This window comes from Chroicocephalus ridibundus, chromosome 1 (assembly GCF_963924245.1).
Source record: "Chroicocephalus ridibundus chromosome 1, bChrRid1.1, whole genome shotgun sequence".
NCBI classification, from domain to species: domain Eukaryota; kingdom Metazoa; phylum Chordata; class Aves; order Charadriiformes; family Laridae; genus Chroicocephalus; species Chroicocephalus ridibundus.
The window spans coordinates 72,477,285-72,500,689 of record NC_086284.1 but is presented as its reverse complement, the minus strand read 5'-3'; the positions used below and the strand labels follow the sequence as shown (position 1 = coordinate 72,500,689).

The window sequence follows — 23,405 nt, the reverse complement described above, 5'->3', positions numbered from 1 at the left end:
CTTGGCCTTATTAAACCTCATACAGTTGGCCTTGGCCCATTGATCCAACCTGTCCAGGTCCCTCTGTAGAGCCTTCCTACCCTCAAGCAGATCAACACTCCCACCTAGTTTGGTGTCACCTGCAAACTTACTGAGGGTGCACTCAACCCCCTCATCCAGATCATTGATAAAGATATTAAACAAAACCAGCCCCAAAACTGAGCCCTGAGGGACACCACTGGTGACCGGCCACCAACAGGATTTCACCCCATTAATCACAGCTCTCTGGGCACGGCCATCCAGCCAGTTTTTAACCCAGCGAAGAGTACACTTGTCTATGCCATGATTCGCCAGATTCTCCAGGAGAATGCTATGGGAGACGGTCTCAAAGGCCTTGCCAAACTCCAGATAGACAACATCCACAGCCTTCCCCACATCCAGAAGGCAGGTCACATGGTCATAGAAAGAGATCAGGTTGGTTAAGCAGGACCTCTCTTTCCTAAACCCATGCTGGCTGGCCCTGATCCCTTGGCTGCCCTGCACTTGCTGTGAGAGCTCATTCAAGATGACCTTCTCCATGATCTTTTCTGGTACCGAGGTCAGGCTGACAGGCCTGTAGTTTCCCGGATCCTCCTTCCAACCCTTCTTGTAGATGGGTGTCACATTAGCCACCCTCCAGTCATCTGGTACCTCCCCTCTTGACCAGGATTGTTGATAAATGATGGAGACGGGTTTGGTGAGCTCTCCCGCCAGCTCCCTGAGTACTCTTGGGTGAATCCCATCTGGCCCCATAGACTTATGTGCGTCTAGGTGCAGAAGCAGATCATTGACTACTTCCTCCTGGATTATGGGTGGGTTGTTCTGCTCTCCATCCTTATCTTCCAGCTCAGGAGGCTGAGCACCCTGGGGATAGCTGGTCTGACTATTGAAGACGGAGGCAAAGAAGGCATTAAGTATCTCAGCCTTCTCCTTGTCTTTGGTTGCAACTTTCCCTCCCGCATCCAGTAAGGGATGGAGATTCTCCCTGGCTTTCTTTTTGTTGATGTATTTATAAAAGCTTTTTTTGTTGTCCTTAATGTTAGTGGCCAAGTTGAGCTCCAGCTGGGCTTTTGCCTTCCTAATTTTCTCTCTGTATAACCTAATGAGATCTCTGTACTCCTCCTGAGTTGCCTGTCCCTTCTTCCAAAGGTGGTAAACCCTCCTTTTATTCCTAAGTCCCATCAGAAGTTCCTTATTCATCCAGACTGGCCGTTTTCCCCGCCCTTTAGACTTGTGACACTTGGGGACAGCCTGCTCCTGGGCCTTTAAGGTTTCCTTCTTGAAGGGCGTCCAGCCTTCCTGGACCCCTTTGCCCTTCAGGACTGTCTCCCAAGAGACTCTCTCAACCAGTGTCCCGAACAAGCCAAAGTCCGCCCTCTGGAAGTCCAAGGTGGAGGCTTTGCTAACCCCCCTCCTTACATCGCTACGAATTGAAAACTTGACCATTTCATGGTCACTAAACCCAAGACGACCTCTGACCACCACATCTCCCACTAGTCCTTCTCTGTTTGTCAACAGTAGGTCTAGCAAGGCACTTCCCGTGGTAGGCTCACCTACCAGTTGTTTCAGGAGTTACTGAGAACTCCTGAAAAAAGAAAAGAGTTACTGAGAACAAATAGTGGATTTGGGGTTTGTTTTTCCTTCTGCGAATTGAAGATAAGCTGAATGCCTCTTTTTGGAATTAAGTTGCCCTGGGGATGGAACGGACAAATGGACATAAGTATTTTTAAAGCTAGCCACATAAATTTAGGGTACAGATTAGCCTCTCCCCAATTCTTTTTAAGAAAGTCCAAGGAGATTGGCTTTCTTGACTTAAAGTTAGCTGTTGAATGCCTTATTTAAGAGACATGCTGTAGCTCTAGTCCTTAAAGCAGTAGGGCTTAGTTTCCTTTACAATTAATTGGTAATATTTTTCATGGTAGATCTAATTTGTCAGTAAAGTTTAGGGCTACATAAGTTAATGATGCTTGTCTTGCTGCTCTTGGTATAAACAGTCTAATATGAATGTCTCTGAATTAGTTTAATCTCCATAGGGACCTACTTGGAGATGTTTAAACAAGGTGATAGGAAAGTGGTGGGACTGGAAAGATCACTGAAGAGGTTTTTTTTTATTATTTTGAAATTGAATACATTAGCTGTGTATTTTTACAGTCATTCAGCAAGATTTGTAAAATCGGTTCAGTCAGATGTTTTGCAGTTTATAGGAATTCAGTGTTGCACGTGTATGCAAAAGTTTGGAAGCTTTTAAAATCTGCTTTATAATCAAATGGCCTGCTCTGTTTGTGCTAAACTGGTACCGCACTGACTTCTTGCAGCATCTGTCCTTCTTTCTCTTGTATTTTTTTGGCTGATGTTTAAAAAAACCTGTTTGCTAGGCTGCATGATTGTGTCTTGTCAACTTGTTACACAGCCATAATTGTAAAAATTCTGCTTGTGCGCACCTTTTATGTGATATTCCTAATTACATTCATTATAGGAATAATGTTCCTAATTTAAAGGGCCTTCTGGATAAAGATGACAGAAATTGAAAATGTAGGAAGGAAATACATTATAGTCAAGACTTCATAATCTAAATACTGCGTCTCTCCAAATTTCCTTTGTATTATGACATGTTGGTTCACAGACGACTTGGATGTGTTGAGATCTTGATCTCATTCCACACTGTCTTGTGCTTCAGGTCAAAAACAATCCTTACCCCCCCACCCCATTTTTCTTTTTCCCCATTTTTTTTTTGGCCCCACAGTCGTAACGGCCAGAGTGCTGTGAGGAGCTCTGCACTGCTACTGTTTGCACTGTGCTTTTCATACTTAATATCTATGTTAAGAATTTGGTAATTCTGCAAAATTACTAACATGCTCAAATACAAGGACATGACAGGTGAGTTGCGAAGCTTCTGTTGCCTGGTGAATTCCATGTATCTTCTTATACCTTGGTTTGCACTGAGGCTGTTGGACTTACATGTGCTTGTTGCTGACTACCTTAATATAGGGAAGTTGTGACATAAGCTTTGTAAAATATGGTGTTTAGATCCTCAACCAGAAGGTGCTAAACAAATGAAAAATGGTAACCTTGCAATGTTTTAATGGTAAATTGTTACAGAAAGTTTATTTTCTAATTCTGTATAACTTGAATTGGATATTAGTACTTATAAAACATAAAAGTACACAGACTAAAAGCATTGATCATTTTTTTTCTTATCTTTTTTAATAGAAGAATGTGTTATTTGTAATTACTTTGTGCTTGTTGGAGAACCTACAGCTATTAGTTGCCCAATAATTACATTGCCAATGCTTCACCCTGATTACAATCTGACGTGGTATAAAAATGGTAGTGTTACACCAGTAACCACAGAGAGAGACGCCAGGATCCATCAGCGAGAGGGCTTGCTTTGGTTTATTCCTGCAACACTGGAAGATTCTGGACTTTATGAATGTCATGTAAGGTAAGGAAGGGAGGAGGGAAACAACTGGGTTGCTAACACAAGTGTTATATGTGTGGAACTTGAGTGTACAGAATTTTTTTGGTTTAGGTAGAGAGCTTAGATCCATTAAAAGCACTGTTTTGACCATGCTTTTTGTTTCTGCGTGGTGCCTTTTTTTCCCTTTTCTTCCACACATGTAGCATTGCAGAAGTGGTTCATACAGAAGACTGTTTATCTTAAAGCATATTAATATTGACAGTGGTCTGTGTGGGTTGTTTGTTTTGGATGAAGTGTAAGGTCACAGCGAAAAGTCTTAACTACTTCAGCTTTTCCCGTGTTCAAATTGCTGTTTGATACTGTCAGATCAAAAGAACATTTTGGTTTCTTCATTGGACATGGGTAAATGGAAGAAGGACCTAAGAGGAGCAAACTCCGTGTGTTATGCAGTGTCACCACATACAGGCTTTCTGGAGAGCATAGCAACTTTTAGGGAATTGTTTAGAAATTTACAAATTAAAAGGCAGAAAACCACTCTTAATTTTTATTTTGAAATATTATCAAATGTTACTGGTCAAAAATGAGAATGCATGTGAAGAGCGAAGCAATGTGCTAGACAGCTTCAGAGACAGTGAAAGTAATGCATCCCCAGTACTGCTCAAAAGATCTGAGTGCACAAAGAAGAAAAAAACCCAATAGACTCTTTTCACCTCTTCAGTATTTAAAGGTCTTGCCGTATTTACAGCTCAGATTAGCGCACTGGACTTCACCACTTCAGGTGTTCAAATCGTATTTGTAATGGCTGAAATTCAGTGCGTGCTGAAGAGGAAATTAATTTTGGGAAGGCAGACAGAAATTGTTCTTCTCGTGATCTTTCCACAGCACACTGAGAACAGCCAATGCAGACTTTTTTGGGTGACCAAAATTTGTTTTAGAGGTGTGTGGTTGTGTGTGCTGGTGTGTGTACAATACACCCGGTATGCCGAAGGGGTTTGTGTTGTGAATGTAGTCACAGTGATCAGCAAAAACTTCCTACATAGGCACGAGTTGCAGGCCTTTGCACCTTCCTGCTCCAGAGTCGATAATGAAGCTAAAATTGGAAGTCAGAAGAAATGTTATCACTTCAAAGCTACCCGGTTAAATAATTTTAATTTAGTTTTTCCTGATATGCTTCTGGTTGCTGTAGCCATGAGATGTGTTCCCGTGGGCATCTCACATCCCTGGCTTGCATGATGTCAGCAGCACAGAAAGCTTGCTAAAGTTCAGTTGTGTTAACCGTAGGCTACATTTTGCGCGTCAGTCACTTAAACCTTAATTACAGGGCTTGTCAAGGTGCAGTATAAAGAAGCTGAAGCCAGGACTATCAAAACATGCAGTTCACTCTTCTGGAAACTTCTCCCTTAGCATAGCATTGAGAAATGAAGAGTTGAGCAGTGAATTAATAGAAAGTATTCCTTTACTTCGGGCATAGACTTCTGGTTTCTAGCGCAATCTCTCCTCTGCAGAGCTACTGTACCACTGGTTCTTGTAGAGCGCTTGGTGTGAAGTGGTTTCACATTGATATTGCACCTTGATGTATATGCTGTTCAAAAGCTCTGTCTCTCTTCTGCTAAGAGTTACAGCTTGTTCTTCTTTATGTGTCCCTCTGAGGAACACTGAGATGAACCTGTCTTCTCCTGTTCGTTTGGCACTGAGGGTGTTGCAGTGCAGATGTGTTTTGGGTTGCCCTGCACTACTGTGTGTTGGCAAACGTAGCGCTGAAAATGGATGGCAAGGCTGGGTTGGTGCTGTGGCCTCCATAGAGCACCAGCACTGAGAAGTCCTGGCATCCCCTCTGATGCTTCCAGAGCAGACCCTGCTTCTTACAACACAAAATCAGAGCTTATTCCCATCTGTTGGTCTGGAACAGGGACTGAGGGGCTGAGGGTGGTGTTTAAGAGCCAGGGGGGCTGTAGCAGGTGTGTTAGAGGCAAGGCTGGTGGAGATGCTGAAGTCCCTCTGCATAAAATCCCTGACTTGCTGGAAACAAGGAACCTTATTGTTAATGACCTGACTTGTCTGCTGTTCTAATTACAGGAGGCTTAACCATTCTAACCAAAAAATTATAAAGTTAACAGTTTTTAAGAACGATAACGGTTTGTGTTTTAACGGAAAAATGAAGTTTGAACAAAAAGTGACAAGCACAAATACTGGAAAGATTATATGCCCTGATCTAGATGTTTTTAAAGATGAAGAAAATAATCAGCCTAAAGTACACTGGTATAAGGTATAGTGCATGTGCATTTCAGATATACAATATACAAAATAGTCTATTTAAAATGTGTTATGAACTAACTCTGAAAAGCAGCTTTTGGAAGGGAGAATTTATTTTCTCTACAGTTTGAGGCATCTATCTTACTACATTATGGGGGAGGTGTAAGGAGATATGGTGTAAGGAGGCATTTTTTTTACAAAAAACTATTGTTCATTTTTGTATTGCAAGTTTTTTCAGAGTTAAACCCGTGTTTTGGTTTGTTGATTTGTGAAAATCTAGTTTATCCTTTGATTATTTTATGAAGATAATAAGTTTTAAAACTTGTATGTTTCCTTAAATACAAGGCTCTGCATAGTTATTTCAGTTTCGCAGAATATTAGGCTTGTCCTATGTTTTGATCATAGTGTGGTATTTTTATGCTTCTTGCTCTGATTCTGCCAAAATGCTCTGTAGACTTTGCAAGCTTAGAAACATGTATTTTTCCCATGTTAAGGTTAAATTCTGAAGTAGTTCAGCTCTTAATTCTGATGCTGATATTAAAGTTGCTACATGGGCCTGTACGTGTAAAATAACCTTGGTGCTGCACTTATGTATCTTCTTTGGAGATGAAGTGATTCTAAACTGCTTATAGGTCAGGAAAGAGAGGGAAGTTTTTCACTGCATTTGCATTGCCACAGAAACAGCAATACACCCAATAGCATGAGGCACTGCTATTGCAGCTCTCATTCATAGGAATGCCAGCATGTATTCTCATAAACTCTGCTACATGTGTAATAGCTATTACTACACCCGAGACAGATAACTGTCAAGCTATTAAACAAAGGCAGTGAACTAAAACTGCATTTTATAACTTCAAGGATTGGCTGCAGTGATTTTTTTAAAGAAGTGCAAATGCAGCAAGATGTCATCAGGCTTCGTGTTAGAGCGTAGTGATGCTTCAATAAGAACCCACATTGTGGCTTTCAAAAAAAAATCAGTATTTGGCAAGTATTTTAATAATCAGTAGAGTTCAGTAATTGTTTAATGAATAGATTATTAGTTCCCTTAAATCACAGGTACTTTTGATATATTTAGGAGTGTAAGCCTGGATTTCTTGAAGACAAGCGACTTCTTTTGGCAGAGGGTGAAAATGCTGTTTGGATTCACAACGTAACTGTACAAGACAGAGGAAACTACACATGCCATATGGTATACACATACAGGGGAAAAAAATATAATGTTTCACGAACTGTGAGTCTAGAGGTTAAAGGTGAGTGCATTGAGGTTATTCCCTTCTCTTTTTGGCTCTGCTGTAAATATTTGTATGCAGGCATAAGCTGTTTGGCATGTTACTTTTCTGCTCTGTAAAATCAGAGTTGCAGATCTTTAATTTTTTCCTTAATATGAAATAAAAATACAATAGTGCATGTTGCTACCTTTGAGCATTGCTTCTGAGCAAGAATTGTCATGGGGAAATGAGAAATGCAGGGTTAGGAATAAGAGTTATGAGGAAGCAATAGTTACTGGGATGGAGGGGTTTTTTTTTGCTAAAACAAATAATGCACCATTAAATTAAATAAATTAAAAAAAAAAAAAGGAGGAATTTTTGCTGAGACCATCACAGCAAAACACCTGCTTGTGGCCCTGTTGGTGAACTTGCTTACAAAGTTCACTAGAATCTCAGTTGTTGGGAAAGGAGCTGTGACAAGTTGTGTATATGCTATAAAGTTAATAAATCTTCTTCTGGAAAGGACTGACTTACTGTTCGCACTTGGTTGCTTTTTGGCACACAGGACTCAGAACTGACTGTCTAACTCTCCCAGTACTGTCATTTATTGCCATGATCATTGTGATAGAGTCTTTGTAGGCAGCATTGATGATGACCTGACCAGTACCATGATAGTAGTCCTATCAGAAAAGCTGTCTGGAGGTAGCGTGTCCATCTTTTTAGATTAAATCAAAATTTTGACTTTAGATAGGTGATACAAGAACAGTGCATTGTTAGCAGTAAGCATCGTGCAGAATGATACAATTCCAGCTCAGTTTAAGTGTGTGCTTATTTACTCTTAAATAGATATTCACGTAATCTAGGAGTTGTTCATACAATCCCTCTTTCTCTTCCTTATCCATCTTTCTGAAAAAGTTAATCACATTTTTTATTTTTTGGTTTTGTATTACTTTTATATCAACTGCCAGTAAATTTGAGATTTTTGTAAAAAAAAGTATTTTTAAGGTAAGCTAAAGTCTTTTGTTAATTTGGAAGCTAAAATAGAATAATTTGGATAGATTACAGCAAATTTTAAGAGACATTTTAGGTTGTAAATTTGAAACTGGTATTAAGTATGGTGCTACAATAGTACCAAACAATAAAACAAAACTATTGTAAAACTGTCAGTTAAAGTAAATTGGGTAACTCTTCTTGCCTGAAGATTTTATTTTTCTCTTTGTTTCTGTTAGAAGGACCGAGGAGACCAGAGTTTATTTATCCGAAGAACAATACAATTGAAGTAGAACTTGGTAAGTAGTGACTATTTAAGAAATCATTAACATTCAGTAAAACAAATAAGCTTCTGGTCTTTCTGAAATAACATGTGAACGGTTCCACTGACTTCAGCAAGACAGGGAGATAGGCACATGGACTGAGGGTATCTTGAAGACGGATCATAGAATGTAATTCCTGCAAGTAATTTGCAGGGGGAATAACTGTGGGCCTAAGGTTGGAGTCTCTTGAACAGTAGTGTTGAGTGGGATGCATTTATTTATTTTTCTTATTGTTGCCATCTGTCCTTTGTACCACTTCTCAGTGTCTTTGTCTTGACATATCCTCAGTATCTGTGAAAATATGTTTACATACATGTAACACATTAGGATAGTTAGCAGTTGACTAGTTCAGTAGTTTTTCCTCCTCATGCATGTTTCCCGTGTCCTTTCCCTCTCCACAGCCTGGATTTTATTCCTTGTTCTAGGGTGTTAAAAGGTTTCAGATACAGACCTTTTGTGAAACAGCGAGCTGCTAGTTGATGGATATCCCAGGTATTGTTTATCTTACTAATTTCTTAAGTAAGAGATTCTGGATATAAGGAATAACTTCTTCCCAGTGAGGACAACCAGGCAGTGCAGCAGGCTGCCCAGAGAAGTTGTGCAGTCTCTGTCCTTGAAGGTTTTGGAACCTGACTGCATAAAGCTCTGAGCAGCCTGGTGGCACCTCAGACCTGTCCCTGCTTTGAGCAGGAAATTAGGCTAGAGACCTCCTAAAGTCCCTTCCAACCTCAATTATTCTGTGATTCTGTGGGCCAAGTATATGGTATGCAAGTCTTTTCCTAAGCAAACCTATACATGTTTAGATTGCACCATATATCGGCCAGACTTATGTTTTACTGATGTACTCCAGAAGAATGAGTTTTGGAGCTGCTTGAACTGTAATTTTTTTTTTCTCATTTTGCACCAAGGAGAACTGTTTCAAACAAAGTATTTGATTGAAAAAGGCATTAACTGATTTTGGAGAAGTGCGATTGGCTATTTAGAAGAATTTCCTAGTACGGGATGTAAGCTGTTTTGTAATCTTTTGAAGAAGGATTATTACCTATTAGATCATTAGAGAAGCTCTGCGGAAAGGTTGCGCTGGGGCTCTGGCACCATATGGGATTGTTCTTGTGTAAATCGCACTGGTGGTAGTCCCACATAACACAGTTACTCTTGCTGCTGCTTTTGCTTATATTGAGCTTGTAAATGCTGTGTGTATCAGGTGTTCTTCTCTTATGTTGAGGCTTCATGCTTCTTTTCACATCATCTGAAACATTTTGTCTGGCCCAAATTCTAACTCTGAGTACATGGTATTAAACATATGGTATTAAACCGAAGTGAACAGCACTGAAATACTGGTAGTTTTGTGGTTTTGTTTGTTTGGGGTTGGTTTTAGTTGCAGTTGCTTTGGGGTTTTGTTTTTGGGGTTTTTGGTCCTTTTTTTTTGTTTGACCTCAACAGTTTATGAAAGATATCTCATTGTGAATTTGCCAGGTTCTGGTGAGGATTAACAGGTTTTGACCAGAATAGTGAATGAGCTTTAATGGAGGAATATAATTTCTAAAGTGCGTAAGGCTTTGTTTTAAACAATGGGAATATTCAGGATCTGATACAAACAGTATTACTTTACGGACTTACAGTCCTGCAGTCATCAGATAGTTATTTAATTCTGTTGGAAATACCCTGAAATGGCTCAGCAGCCTCTTCTTTTCTGGTAATTATGCGTGGTCACGAAGAATGAGATTCAGCTCCAGGGTGTAGTTGTCTACACATGGCTGTCTGCATATGAGCTAGGGTACTTATTTCATGCTATTATCAACAGGGGCTCAATTCAGTTGCCCGCACATAGATGTGTAGTGCGGTTTCGGGTGGTCTCTAGCAGTGCAGGTTTCATGAAGATCTGGAATCCTATCTGCCAGCTCCATACAGATGCCTTGGATGCTGGAGAACATCTCAGATGTCATCATATTGTGTACATGCAACTGATTTGAGCCCTAGAGATCTGTCAATGGACTCAGTGGAGTCTGGAGGGCCATTCAGTTGAGAAGTTCCAGGTGTCTACTTTAATGTGAGCGGACTTCAGCAGAGCTGAACTCTGTTACTAGCTTAGACATCTAGCTTACATGTAGATGTGAAAATTTAGACACCTACATTTAGGGTGGAATTTATATCCGGTTTGGAGACACCCGAGTATGAATTACAAATGGATGAGTTTTAAGGATCCCGCTTTTCATAAGGTAAGTGGACTTTTCGATATCACTTCTTTTTCCAGCTGATCCCCAATCACTTGATCCTGCTTCTGTTACAAGACCTTCAATTGCTGTATTTAAATTTTTTTTTTTGTAGGCTCTCATGTAGTTATGGAATGTAACATTTCGAGTGGCATAAATGGCTTGATTCCATTCTGGCAAGTTAATGATGAGGATGTTGATAGCTTTGATAGCACCTACATGGAACAGTTTTATGAGTAAGTACCCTTATGCATTGAATTGTAAGTGCATTTGTAGGTGAAGTAATCTGCAGTAATTTGCAGTGGTTGCACCATAAAGTTAACTACTAGTCAAATGTCAGTAGTCATTGAAAGACTGATTAGAAGTCTGCGTCAAGTAAATTATATTCTCATTATTTGGTTTAAAAAAAAAAGCCAAACATTTTATTATAAATACTGATGTATCTGACATAATGAAGCAATGATATATAGGTTTTTATAATGCTGTTGTGAAGCATAATTTTGTAAGGCTTATTTGTATATTTGTTCTTATCCTTTTTGCTAATAGATTAAAGCCTGCCCACTGTCATTAATATGGGAAGGCTGGATTGTTCCAAAACAAAAAAATCACCCACCTTATTTTTATTTGTGAAGTTGGTCCTTTTCTAAGTACAGACACAGCTGGTAATTCTCAAGAGCACAAAGCAGAAGCTCTTGTTGCAGGACATTTAGGTTTTTTTTAATGTTCAGGAAATTTAAACACAATTTAAGCTGATAACACCAGCAATTCTTTCGAGAGAGAAGGACCTTTGTTACTCAGTGACTGGTCTATGCTGTAGCAGAGTGTGGTGGATGTACATTGTTTCTCATTGTATGAATCACTGCTGTTAAATTATCTTTGTCATTCATCTGTACCTGTCCTCCATGAGGAATCCTAGTTCTGCTTTGTCTCCGGGTTCCTTTAGGGGGAATCGTTACTTTCATTATAGATCTGTATACTTGATTGTTTGTCTGTAAGTATTAGGGCCCCAGCTTATGGTCTCTAAGGCACAACTAAGACCATTATTCTTTAGGACATGAAGTTTCTTTCAGTTAAGGCACGTACGTAAGACACACAGTTAAGACACTATGTAGCTATGATTAAAGTTATAGTAACTGCAGCTTCTTCTGAAACCAACTTAGTGCAGTTATTAAGCACATCTTCCTGAAAAACATTTAATATATTTAACTCAAAGCAATTCTGTGGTAAGATTTTTTGCTTGCTTGGAAGTGATCTCTGTTTCTGATCACTATCCTACCTGATAATTTTCCCGTCCCTGGTAAGATTATGGAGCAGATCCTCCTGGAGGCACTGCTGAGGCAGAAAAACAACAAAGAGGTGATTGGGTACAATCAACACAGGGCAAATTGTGCCTGACAAACCTGGTGGCCTTCTATGAAAAGGTCACAATGTCAATATACAAGGGGAGAGGACTGACGTCATTTACCTGGACCTGAGCAAAGCCTTTGACACTGTCCTGCATGACATGCTGGCCTCCAAGCTGATAAAATACTGGTTTGATGGACTGACAATTCAGTGGATAAAGAACTGGCTTGACGGCCGCACCCAAAGAGTAGCTGTCAATGGGTCCATGTCCAGGTGGAGGCCAGTGACAAGTGGAGTCCCTCAAGGATCAGTACTGGGACCGGTCTTGTTTAACATCTTTGTCAGCGACATGGACAGTGACATAGCGTGCACCCTCAGCAAGTTTGCCGATGACACCAAGCTGTGTGGGGCAGCTGACACCCTGGAGGGAAGTGATGCCATCCAGAGGGACCTTGACAGGCTGGAGAGGTGGGCCCATGCCAACCTCATGAAGTTCAACAAGACCAAGTGCAAGGTCCTCCATCTGGGTCGGGGCAATCTCAACCACCGATATAGGCTGGGCAGTGACTGGCTTGAGAGCAGCCCTGAAGAAAAGGATTTGAAGGTACTGGTGGACGAGAGGCTCAACGTGAGCCGTCAGTGTGCACTAGCAGCCCAGAAAGCCAATCACATCCTGGGCTGCATCAGGAGAAGCGTGGCCAGCAGGTCGAGGGAGGTGATTCTGCCCCTCTACTCCACTCTCGTGAGACCCCACCTGGCGTACTGCGTCCAATTCTGGAGCCCCTACTACAAGAGAGATATCGATGTGCTGGAACGTGTCCAGAGAAGGGCCATGAGGATGATCAGAGGCCTGGAGCACCTCTCCTATGAGGACAGACTGAGAGAGTTGGGGTTGTTAGTCTGGAGAAAAGAAAGCTCTGAGGAGACCTTATAGTGCCCTAGCAGTATCTTAAGGGGGCCTACAAGAAAACCGGGGAGGGACTCTTTAGGATGTTGGGTAATGGTAGGACTAGAGGAAATGGATTAAAACTAGAGATGGGTCGATTCAGACTGGACGTTAGGAAGAAGTTCTTCACCATGAGGGTGGTGAGACACTGGAACAGGTTGCCCAGAGGGGTAGTGGAAGCCCCATCCTTGGAAGTTTTTAAGGCCAGCCTGGATGGGACTCTGAGCAACCTGATTTAGTGGGAGATGTCCCTGCCCATGGCAGGGGGGTTGGAATTAGATGATCTTTAATGTCCCTTCCAACCCTAACAATTCTATGATCCAGTATCAGAGAAATTAATCTAATTGCAATAATAATGTTTTATTTTAAAAAATAGTAGCAATTTCTCAGCAATTAAATTTGTGGAGCATTTGCTAGTAGCAACCATGCTGTAAGCAGGGCCAACTTGAAGGTAACTAGAAGGTAACTTTTTCCTCTTCTGAGAGGGAAGTTAAAACTGACATGAACAAATCTGAACATGTCGCAAAATGGTGAGGTTTGTATTGGCATCCCATGACAGAAGTTGCTGGCAATTATTTATGTAATAGAAACCAGTTCTGCAGGATGTTCTGCAAAATGAGTTTTCCTCCTTGAGTACATAAGGTGATGTCACTTTGGTATATAGAGTAGGATGCCAGTAGGTACCTACCTTGTAGGGTACTTTCCTAGTGTGGCCCCCCAACTTATACTTTTAAATCTACCTTAGATCAGGATAGCGTATTATATCTCCAAGCTTCTTATGGCAATAGATATCAGACATAAAGGCAGTGTCACCATGTTTCTTGTAATTTGACAGCAGGGTCACCCAGCTTTTGTGAATTTTGTTCGTCGTTATTTGCCAAGTTTGTTAGCACCATTGACGGTGGACAATGTGGGCCAAGGGAAGTCTGCTAGTACGCCTAGAAAGATCTCTGCTTCATCATCAGTGGAAAGAATCCTGGAGGATGATTTTTTTTCTTGATGCTTTTATTACTAGTTGTTACTGGTTTGAATAGTCTTTCATTCACAGAATCGTTTAGGTTGGAAGGGATCTCTTGAGATTTTCTAGTCCAACCCTCCTGCTCAAGCAGGGTCAGATAGATCAGGTTGCTCAGGGCTGTGTCCAGTTGGGTTTTGAATATCTCCACAGGTGGAGACTTCACAACTTCTCCAGTGTTTGACCACCCTGACAGTAAAAAAGTAAAAATTCAGATGGAATTTCAGATGGGAAGGTGTTTCAATTTGTGCTCATTGCCTCTTGTCCTGTCAGTGGGCACTACTGAAAGGAGCCTGGCTCCCTCTTCTCCAGTCCCTCCTTCAGGTATTTACACACATTGGTAAGATCCACCCCCTGCCCCTAAGCCTTCTGTTCTCCAGACTGAAAAGTCCCTGCTCTTATATGGCACATACTCCACTCCCTTTATCGTTTTCACGGCCCTGCACTGGGCTTGCTCCAGTAAATCCCTACATCTCTTGTACTGGATAGCCCAGAACTGGCCCCGCTATTCCAGGTATGACCTCACCAGTGCTAAGTAGAGGAGAAGGATCATCTCCCTCAACATGCTGGCAGTGCTTTTTTTACTGCAGTCCAGGGTGCCTGGGGACTGGTTATTCCTCCTCAGGTGCAGGGTTTGCATTTTGCTTTGAACTTCATGAGGTCCTGTCAGCCCATATCTCCAGCCTGTCAGGGTTCCTCTGGATGGCAGCACGACCCTCTGGTGTATCAGCCATTCCTTTGAGTTTTTTATCATCTGCAAAACTGCTAGTGGTGCACTCTATCCCGACTCAGCAAAAAAACCCCAACAACCAAATGTGTATCGAAAATGCCCCTGGTCATGAAGCTGTTTGTTATAGGGATGATATTTACTGTTCTTCAGTGGCTTCTTAGGTTGACAGAGGTAAGAAATGCATGTTCTTGTATTTGTGGATAGCTGAATCTGTCCTATATTAAGCACTGATATTTCAGTTTCTTGACAGATGTTTCCTTTTTACCCTTTTTTAATGATAGAGAGAGGATGCCTCATGGACTTGCTGTGTCTGGAACAAAATTTAACATTTCAAAAGTGAAAGTAAAGGATTATGCTCATCGTTTTTTCTGTCACTTCATATATGGTACTCAACAGTTTACAGCCTACATCAAACTGGACCGCCCAGGTAGGAGATCTCACCTTGATAGTGTGGTTATCCATGCTGCTTACTTCTCGGTTAGTTTGACAACGCCCTACTTAGAGCTAAAACTGCGTGATGTACCATTGTGCAAAGTGGGCAATGCAGCTCAATACCTTTCTTTTTTTTTTTTTTTATTGTATTCTTAGCAAAATTAAAGAAAATAGGACTTTGAATGAAAGAAAACATAGCAAATTAAGTGTTTTAGGAAACATTAATGAAAGATTCCAATTTATTTGAAGCAAGTATGGGACCTCAGTGGAATACTGTGCTTCATTTTGCACACTTGTACTTAAAGAAGCCTGCGGATCAGAGGAGATTGTGTGTCTAGAAGAGCAGTGAAAATGGCCGATTCTTTAGAAGAGCTGGGGGAAAGACATAACTAAGTGTGGAACAGACTGTCAAAAGGACATGAATGTATATGTGGACCTGGTTGCCCTGTCCTTCAGTAACAAGTAATGGACTCAGACTGCCAGGAGAAAGAAAAAAATAAATCTATTTATGTAGTAGGAGAAACTTTTAACAATGGTGGTAGTGAAAGAATGAAATAGATTGCTTGGAAACGTTATGGACTTTCCATTACTGATGCATGTGATGTGTTACCACCTTATAGATAGGGTCATGCATGTTGACTGGAAGCATCCTGCCAGTTATTGGAAACCCCAGTCTTCTGCTCAGAGACAAGGATAAGCTTGACTTATTGCTGGCTAGCATTACATTTTCTTTTTGGTCAGTGATCCTAAAGGTAAAGTGAGCTTTAAAGACTCAAATGCAAGGCTGAAGAAATTTGTTGGTTTTGTTTAAAACCAGATACACAGAAAAGCAAATCACCAGATAGTGTAAGTGCCCATTTATTTTTTATTTTTTTTTAGCCTGTGGTCTATTGAGCTTGTTTTGAGCTGATTTTGTCAAATGTGAGCCAATCCTCTGACAAATCTTATTCTCAAACTTACCTTTAACTGGCCACATTGTAAACAAATAATTGACTGAAAATGTATCTGAGCTCTAGCTTGTTACATAGCTATAAGTTCTACATAAAGATTGTCAGGGTAGGGTTTAACCTCAGAAAACCTTTAATATGCATGAACTAAAAAATGCAGTTTGTGGAGAGTGTTTGTTTTAAGGTCAGCAAATCTATTAAGGACAACAAATTAGCAGGTACAATGACAAATTTTCAAAGAGGCTAGAGACAATGGAAGGCTGGTTGGTCTGGGGAGAATCACAAGGCCAGGAAATCACCTCCCCGCCTCTGACTTTCTTACTTGCTAACTGACAAAATTTTACACAAGAATTTTCACTCTACTGCTGCACTGGGTATGTGTCAATATTTTGGTGTTTCAGATGAAGAGCAGCCTCATTTGTCACATTGTGAAGGTACCTTTTCCCTGAAAGATAAAAATAGGCTTGTCAAATAATAGTATTTGCAGAAAGCATACGCGAAGAACTTTCAGTCCTATTCATTAATTCTTTTTTTTTGGTATTTAATATTTTAATGACTAAACAGTTTTGAATGTCTCTCTTGTCTTTTTGTGGTTCTAGTGTGTAACTGGATTGTTTGTTTGTTTTCTCCCTTCTCATTCCACTCTACTGCAGCTCGGAACATTCAGGGTTACTTAATTGGAGGAGGAGTTTCTTTGGTATTTTTAGTATTTTTTACTCTTTTTATCTACAAGATCTTCAAAATTGATATTGTGCTTTGGTATCGGGACTCCTGCCGTCCTTTCCTGGGTAAAAAAGGTATGTTTGTGTAACAGTGCTGTGTGTTGTAATGAGCCTCCACCTTCCCTCGCAAAGCAATGAGTTAACCTCATGGAGCGTGATTGGTCTTCCTTGGGATTTTTGAAAGGATAACATGTTTTTAGGATGTTTAGCATTAGTTCAGATAACAAAAGCATCTACAGGGGAATTGGCAATTTCCAGGAATCCAGTACTGGCGTTCCTTTCCCTGAAGACCCACTTCAGTGGTTTGAATGCTTTTCTAACAGCAGTTGTTCAGATTTCTTTTAATTACCACTTTTGCAGAAAGCGGTAATACAGTGGAATTGTTGGGTGTTTTTTATTTTCCATAGACGAGCCAGGACAAATTTCATTTTCTTTTGTTTTCAATTTGAAGGCACTTCTGATTTTTTTTACTCCCTGTAAATTCCTGGCATTCAGAAAAATGTTGATAGTGGTGCTGACTATGAGAATATGCTTAAATTCAGGTCACTTCCAAACATCTGAGAGGAGGTACATGGCTAGAGAAACAGAAAATATCTTCTAGAGGTATTGAGGTTCTATTAGGTTTCTTTGAAGTCTTTTAAATTTGGTCTTTCTGAATAATTTGTTCCAAAAAATCTAGCACAATTCAGACCTTGAAATTTGCCAAATACTTTCTTTTTGTTTTCATGTCTAAGTAGTTGCTGTGTTTTGAAACTCTAGGTTATAAAAATGATCTATGAATTATATGGCAGCTGTCATTTTAAGTATTCAGTTGTACTACTGGAACTGCTATTTTCCAAATAATTCTATGATAACATTTATTTATTTAGAGTTCAAAAAAGAATATTCAAACCTACTTAATTTTGCATGTCTCTTGCCTATTCAGATCTGGCGTACTGAATTCTAAAAGGCTTGATTCCTCAAATATTTCAGGCTTAGTATAATTACACATGCTTAGATAATAGCAAGATTAGGACCTAAACCAATGATTCAAGTGGGCAAAAACAGAGTTTGGAGATTTTTTTTGTTTGTTTGCTTGCTTGCTTGCTTTTGTATCTTTAGAATGCATTTTTATATTACTCCTTTTGCTCACTCTTTAGTTTCAGATGGGAAGATCTATGATGCTTACGTTCTGTATCCAAAGAACAGAGAGAGCTGCTTGTATTCATCAGATATTTTTGCTCTGAAGATACTGCCAGAAGTCTTAGAAAGACAGTGTGGATATAATCTCTTCATATTTGGGAGGGATGATTTACCAGGAGAAGGTAAGCTATCTGGAGAAAAATTACACTCAAGTTTTCTCACTGGCAGCTGCAAATGAGGGAGGGACTCTTTATCAGGGAGTGGAGCAATAGGACGAGGGGTAATGGTTTTAAACTGAAAGAGGGGACATTTAGATTAGATATTGGGAAGAAATTCTTTACTATGAGGGTGGTGAGACACTGGAACAGGTTGCCCAGGGAAGTTGTGGATGCCCCATCCCCTGAGGTTTTCAAGGCCAGGCTGGATGGGGCTTTGAGTAACCTGGTCTAGCAGGAGTTGTCCCTACCCGTGGCGGGGGGGTTGGAACTAGATGATCTTTACGGTCCCTTCCAACCCAAACCATTCTATGATTCTAAATACAACTCAGAAACAGCCAATCAATCAGTGATTCCAGATATCTCTGACCACTGAATGAGCTATGATTTTCTTATTCTCTCTCATGGAGAATGAGAAATAGAGCACTGGGTGCTCCCATGAAGTCTGTTTATCTCAGCCTTTCCCTTGTCATTATTTAGCTCTTCCAGGTTTTTTCAGTGTCTGGCTAGCCTAGGCACCTGGAGATGGAAGGATGCTGAGTTGAAATTGTGGTTGTGAATGATGACTAATGGCAGGAAACATGGAAAAGTAGATCTCACGAGTGGTGTGAAAAGAGCCTGTTGCTTTGAGGTGCAATTTCACAGGATGACCTCTCTACTGTTTCATTTTTGTTTGCTCTGAGAATTGCTGTCAAACCAGCAGGATGCAAAAAAGGGTATAATGGATGCTTAGGGAGTGCACATAGATGAAAAAGAATACAAAGGAACAGTAAGTTATCAGGAACGATCGGCTGTTTCAAAGACTACTTCTCCCTAATGAATGTTCTTACAAAAGCATTGCCTTCCTTGCAAGGCTTTAAAATTCTTCTGGAGGTTTCCTCTGCGTGCAAATGCACATTAAATTTAAATTTCTAGCATTTGACGCTGAAAATTACAAAGTCTGTCCCACTGACTGCTTATGTGAGATAAAATGACGAACGTCTTCTGAATCCTTCCTGGTTTTATGACTTCAAAAATGTAATACTGAGACTGAATAAATTTGCAGAGCAGGCCTTAAATAGAAGTCCTTGTTTAAAAAAAAATTGGGTGTGAACAAACCTACATGAGGTGCTTCGTGGGTCACTTTTTTTACATCTGAAGGCTTTTGGTAGTGGTTTGAGAAGGAAAGGTTCCCGGAGAAGTAGAACATAAAGTTCTGCTTTATTTTTCCAGCTTGAAAAAATGCGATAGTCGGTTCTCAGGGTTAACCCATATGGGTTTTGTATGGTATTTACCATATTTTGCTGTTTTAGAACTGATTGTCTGGAATGCCGTTGAAGGGAGGATTCTTTGGTTTCTCTTCCACTTACATGTAAAAAAAAAACAGTTTAGCATATCAGAACAAGTTGTTTAAGGAAAAAGGTCATAGTTTTATCTAGGCCTATGGTTTTGGAACTTGTTTTTTTTGCAATTGCACCTATGATGGTAATAAAATGGCATTAGCAAGATAAGTAGTAGATAGTTGGTAGCTCTTCTCTGTTTATGCAAAACCAGAATGTAGACAAACAATCTGGTGGGGCCAGTTTGTGTTGCATTGGCCAAATCTTTCCTTTTGACTAACTAAATGTCACTGTTTGCATGCTCTTACCCTGTCCCTATTTGTGAGGTAAAGCGTGTTGGCTCAAATATCAAAAAGGGAATGAACCAGGCTGCAACATAGATTCATTGAATGGTCTGGGTTGGAAGGCACCCTGTTGGTAACAAAAAATAGAAACATACAGCCTTAATTTTGCACAACCTTTTTCTCTACAGCTGTGATCAGCATTGCTGATGAAAAAATCCGTCAAAGTAGAAGAGTGATAATTGTTTTAGTACCGGAACCGTCCTGTTACGGTGTTCTAGAAGATGTGTCTGAAAAGCATTTAGCAATGTATAATGCTCTTATCCAAGATGGCATTAAAGTAATTCTCATTGAACTTGAAAAAATACAAGATTATGCAGCCATGCCAGAATCCATCAAATATATCAAGCAAAAGCATGGGGCTATCCGATGGAAAGGGGACTTCTCAGAAAGGTCTCGCTCAGCACATACTAGATTCTGGAAGAAAGTGCGCTACCACATGCCATCCAGGAAAAATGGACCTTCGTCACAATTGCGTTTGTTACCAAAAGACTAATTCTCCCTAAATAACAAAAGAAAAATGACACTTAATGACTAATTCAGTTCACATAGCTGGTGATGGATTGATTGAAGGTCACAAGTATCTGTTTTGTGCAGACAATCTCATCCAAATTTTCTGGATTGAAGGTACTACAACTTCATCTACAGATGTGAATCATTTTTTCTTCTGGCCAGATCAACAGAACACCTTGAAACGTTGTCAGTAGCACAGTGATGACACGGAAACCACGTTGGAAGCATATGAGGCCTTTTTCCAAGAATTGCACTGTGATTTGGTGGAATTCTTCTGGTATTAAAAATGGAAGGGGGAAAAAACTATCAAAAACACAGAAGACTTGTTTTTTTGCAATTAAAGGTTGAATATGAAGGGAACTGTATTAATTATAATCGTGATATTATGTAATGGACATGGTTGATGCCAGTAAATGTTTTTGTTTCAATTTTTTTAATGAAATGATACAAAACTTCTTTGTTACAAGTTGGTTATTTGCCTTGTTCAGTTTGCTGAAAGATAAATCCCTCTGTGTTACTGAATCACTGTGTTACTGTCCAAGAGAAAGAGACAGTTCCAGCTCCCTAAAAGTGCTGTTGAACCTGAAAAAGCATAAATACTTTTCCCTGATCTTTTTTACATTTTAAAGAACTGTACTATTTTCAGTCACTTGCCCTATGCAGACATTGTAAAAATACCATTGTAATGCAGTACTGAGTCCAAAAATTATTTTCTAGTTAAGTGGCTTAATATATTAGTTCTTATTTTACCCAAGTGGAATAATTAGCTACTGACACAGACTCTCTCATGGAGAATACAGGATGGTTGGCTTCGTCCGCCTTACCTTAAGGACCAGATCAAGAGGTGTCAGGGCACACGCTTCTTGTGAGCCACTGTTGCTGAAGGAGATCAGGTCTTCCCTCCTGTTCCCACCCAGGGTGCTGGCTCTAGCATTTGGCAGCTCCAAAAGCTGAAGCTGGCTGAACAGGCTAATGTGGCAGAAATTGTTCATTTCCTTGGGATAGTTTTATCCCAGATTAGTGAGTTTATCTGGTTTCCCAGAGGGTTCAGAGTACAAGGGGAGAAGAAAAGGGGTGGCACAACCCTGCTTTTTGGCTCCAGAGATGTTTAGAAAATAGAGCTAAAATAACTTTATTGCCCAGTACTCCTTAAAGTGAGAGAGAGGGATGCCCTGTGTTACCCCCTGCAGCTGCTTGCTTTTCTCCTTTCCCTCTGCCCTGATGATGTAAGGAATCTCAGGTGACTGTGTACTGAATTTGGCTGGGGCTGGGTGAATTGAGGTTTGGAGTCACAGCTTCTAAACAGCTGTTTGGGAAAGGAAGCTGTTAAAACTTACTGTGCATGTTGAATCCTTTCTCTTTCTTTTTATTTTTTTTTTAATTTGTTAACAATATTATGTATGTCACAGTTGTTAACTCTGAAGTTATGTTTGGCTTGTGTGTAGCCAGTGATGTAGTTTGTAACGATCAGTTCTTTTTTCAGGGGAGGGACTTGATTTGATTGATTTTTTTTTTTTTTTTTAATTATCAAATCTGTTTCATGCCATGTTTATAGCTATGAATTTCATAGGAGCAGGAGATGTGAGAGCCAAATTACCTGTGCTTTTCGGTCTGTCCTTGAAAGTTACATTTTATATGGTCGTATATGGGAGCTTCAGGATTTGGCTGTTGCTGCCTTTAACTGCTGCTTGCAACTCTGAATTCCTGTGTGTGTCCTATCAGCTTCTCTCTTGCAGCACCTTTTGCTCTCCTCCCGTTCAGACTCCAGCCTGTCTTTTCCCATGTAGCTCCCTTATCTTGGAACAAGCAACTCACTCTTGTGTCAAACTCCCATCACTTTCCAAGCTGTCCTTGAAGGCTGTTGCTAATATAGCGTTAGGCAGAAATTTTTCCCTTTGAGCTGGTCGTTTGGTATCTCCACTTATTCATCTGAAAAAACGCATGTTCTGCATCCTTCGGAATTCATGTACTCATTTTGACACTGCAGTGTTGGCTTTTTCTTCTTTCATGGCTCAAGCATTTATCTTCTTATGCCTCAAGCATTTATCTTCTTATGCCTCTATCCTCAATCAAACAAAACTGATAGTGTGAAGTGCAATCCGATGGAAGAACTGCCCAGTGAACATGGGATGGTGTGACCCTCACGTTCTGCCTGGTAAAAGGCAAAACCAGTGGAAATAGGTTCCTCTCCCACCTAAAGTGCTTTGGTTACCTCGGTGTATGCTGGAAACTTGAAACTGCTTCTGAGAGACAGTGCCTTCTGAGATTTGTGGGTTGAATGTGTGTTTGGCCAGAATGGAATAAGAATCTCTTCATGTCAGGATAAGAAGGAAAAAAGTGCATTTGAAATATCAGACTATTTCAAACTGTTATGGTACTGGAGTGTTTTATTGATGAATGTCATGTATGTATAGGCCAATGCACATGTTTATACTCTGTTCTCATTCTGTGTTTTACTCAAGACAGAAGTGTCAAGGAAGGATCGGTTCTGGTCATGAAGTGCCAGCTGTTGCACACAGTCTGCTTTTAAATACGGTGTGTGTTCAGTGACAACCTGTTGTAGGGTAAAAGAGCTATGAGATCCATCTGAAGTTAGTGAGATCCATCTGAGCAAGGTTAATTGTGACGGTTCATATCGATAGATTTTAGTAGAACAGAAGCTGTACGGTTTGGTCACAGAACTCTTCTGTAAGAAGATCCCTATATCAAATGTGAAGACTAAACACTGGAAGTATGCTATTTGTACTCTGAAGACTCGGGTACAATACTGACTTTGTGCTTCCACCTTGACAGCTCGCAGTATGCAGGCCAGCCAACAGAGTTCCAGTGACTTCGGGCCTCCTGAATTATTTTTGCTGACTGGAATAGATTGAATGAAAAACTGCTACTTGTTATCCCTGCCTTTAGGGATAAGGAAGTTATTTTACTGAGCCAAAATACTGTTTTGTAAAAAAATATTTGTTCCTTTTGATGTATTTATACAAATGATGCAAAAGTTTTCACCCGTGTTACATAAAGGCACTTTGAAGAAAGGTCCATTTTTTAATTAAATAAAGGCACTACATATTTTTTTTTCTTACAGCGCTGCTGTTTTTTTTCCCCTCATTCCTCCACTAAAGCATGCTGAGAATGACCCAACGGCAAGCAGCGGTCTTGACTTGAAGTGTCTTAAACAAGACACTTGATATATTAGATCTTCATTCAGGCTGATGAAGGGGAAAGGGTCTCATTAATCTTTGTGTTAATCCGGTTTTGGCACAACATCAGCACTAACCACCTCGCCCTGCTGGGGCAAATGGAAGCTGTGGGCTTGGCTCTGCTCTGTCCTGTGCTCTC

General features: G+C 40.3%; 1 protein-coding gene across 8 annotated transcripts in view; it reads left to right on the top strand.

Annotated features, from left to right (window-relative positions):
• LOC134517574 (interleukin-1 receptor type 1-like) overlaps window positions 1–23,123 on the top strand; it is a 29,340-nt gene extending 6,217 nt beyond the window's left edge. For all 8 annotated transcript variants that reach the window (XM_063339230.1, XM_063339222.1, XM_063339264.1 and 5 more), the window contains 9 exons: window positions 3,229–3,460; window positions 5,513–5,702; window positions 6,765–6,939; window positions 8,127–8,186; window positions 10,539–10,659; window positions 14,740–14,885; window positions 16,491–16,634; window positions 17,699–17,863; window positions 19,688–23,123. In XM_063339230.1, coding sequence (XP_063195300.1) covers window positions 3,229–3,460; window positions 5,513–5,702; window positions 6,765–6,939; window positions 8,127–8,186; window positions 10,539–10,659; window positions 14,740–14,885; window positions 16,491–16,634; window positions 17,699–17,863; window positions 19,688–20,052 — 1,598 coding nt within the window. In that variant the 3' untranslated portion in view covers window positions 20,053–23,123. The remainder of the gene's footprint in view (window positions 1–3,228; window positions 3,461–5,512; window positions 5,703–6,764; window positions 6,940–8,126; window positions 8,187–10,538; window positions 10,660–14,739; window positions 14,886–16,490; window positions 16,635–17,698; window positions 17,864–19,687) is intronic.
• The last annotated feature ends 282 nt before the right edge of the window (window positions 23,124–23,405 follow it).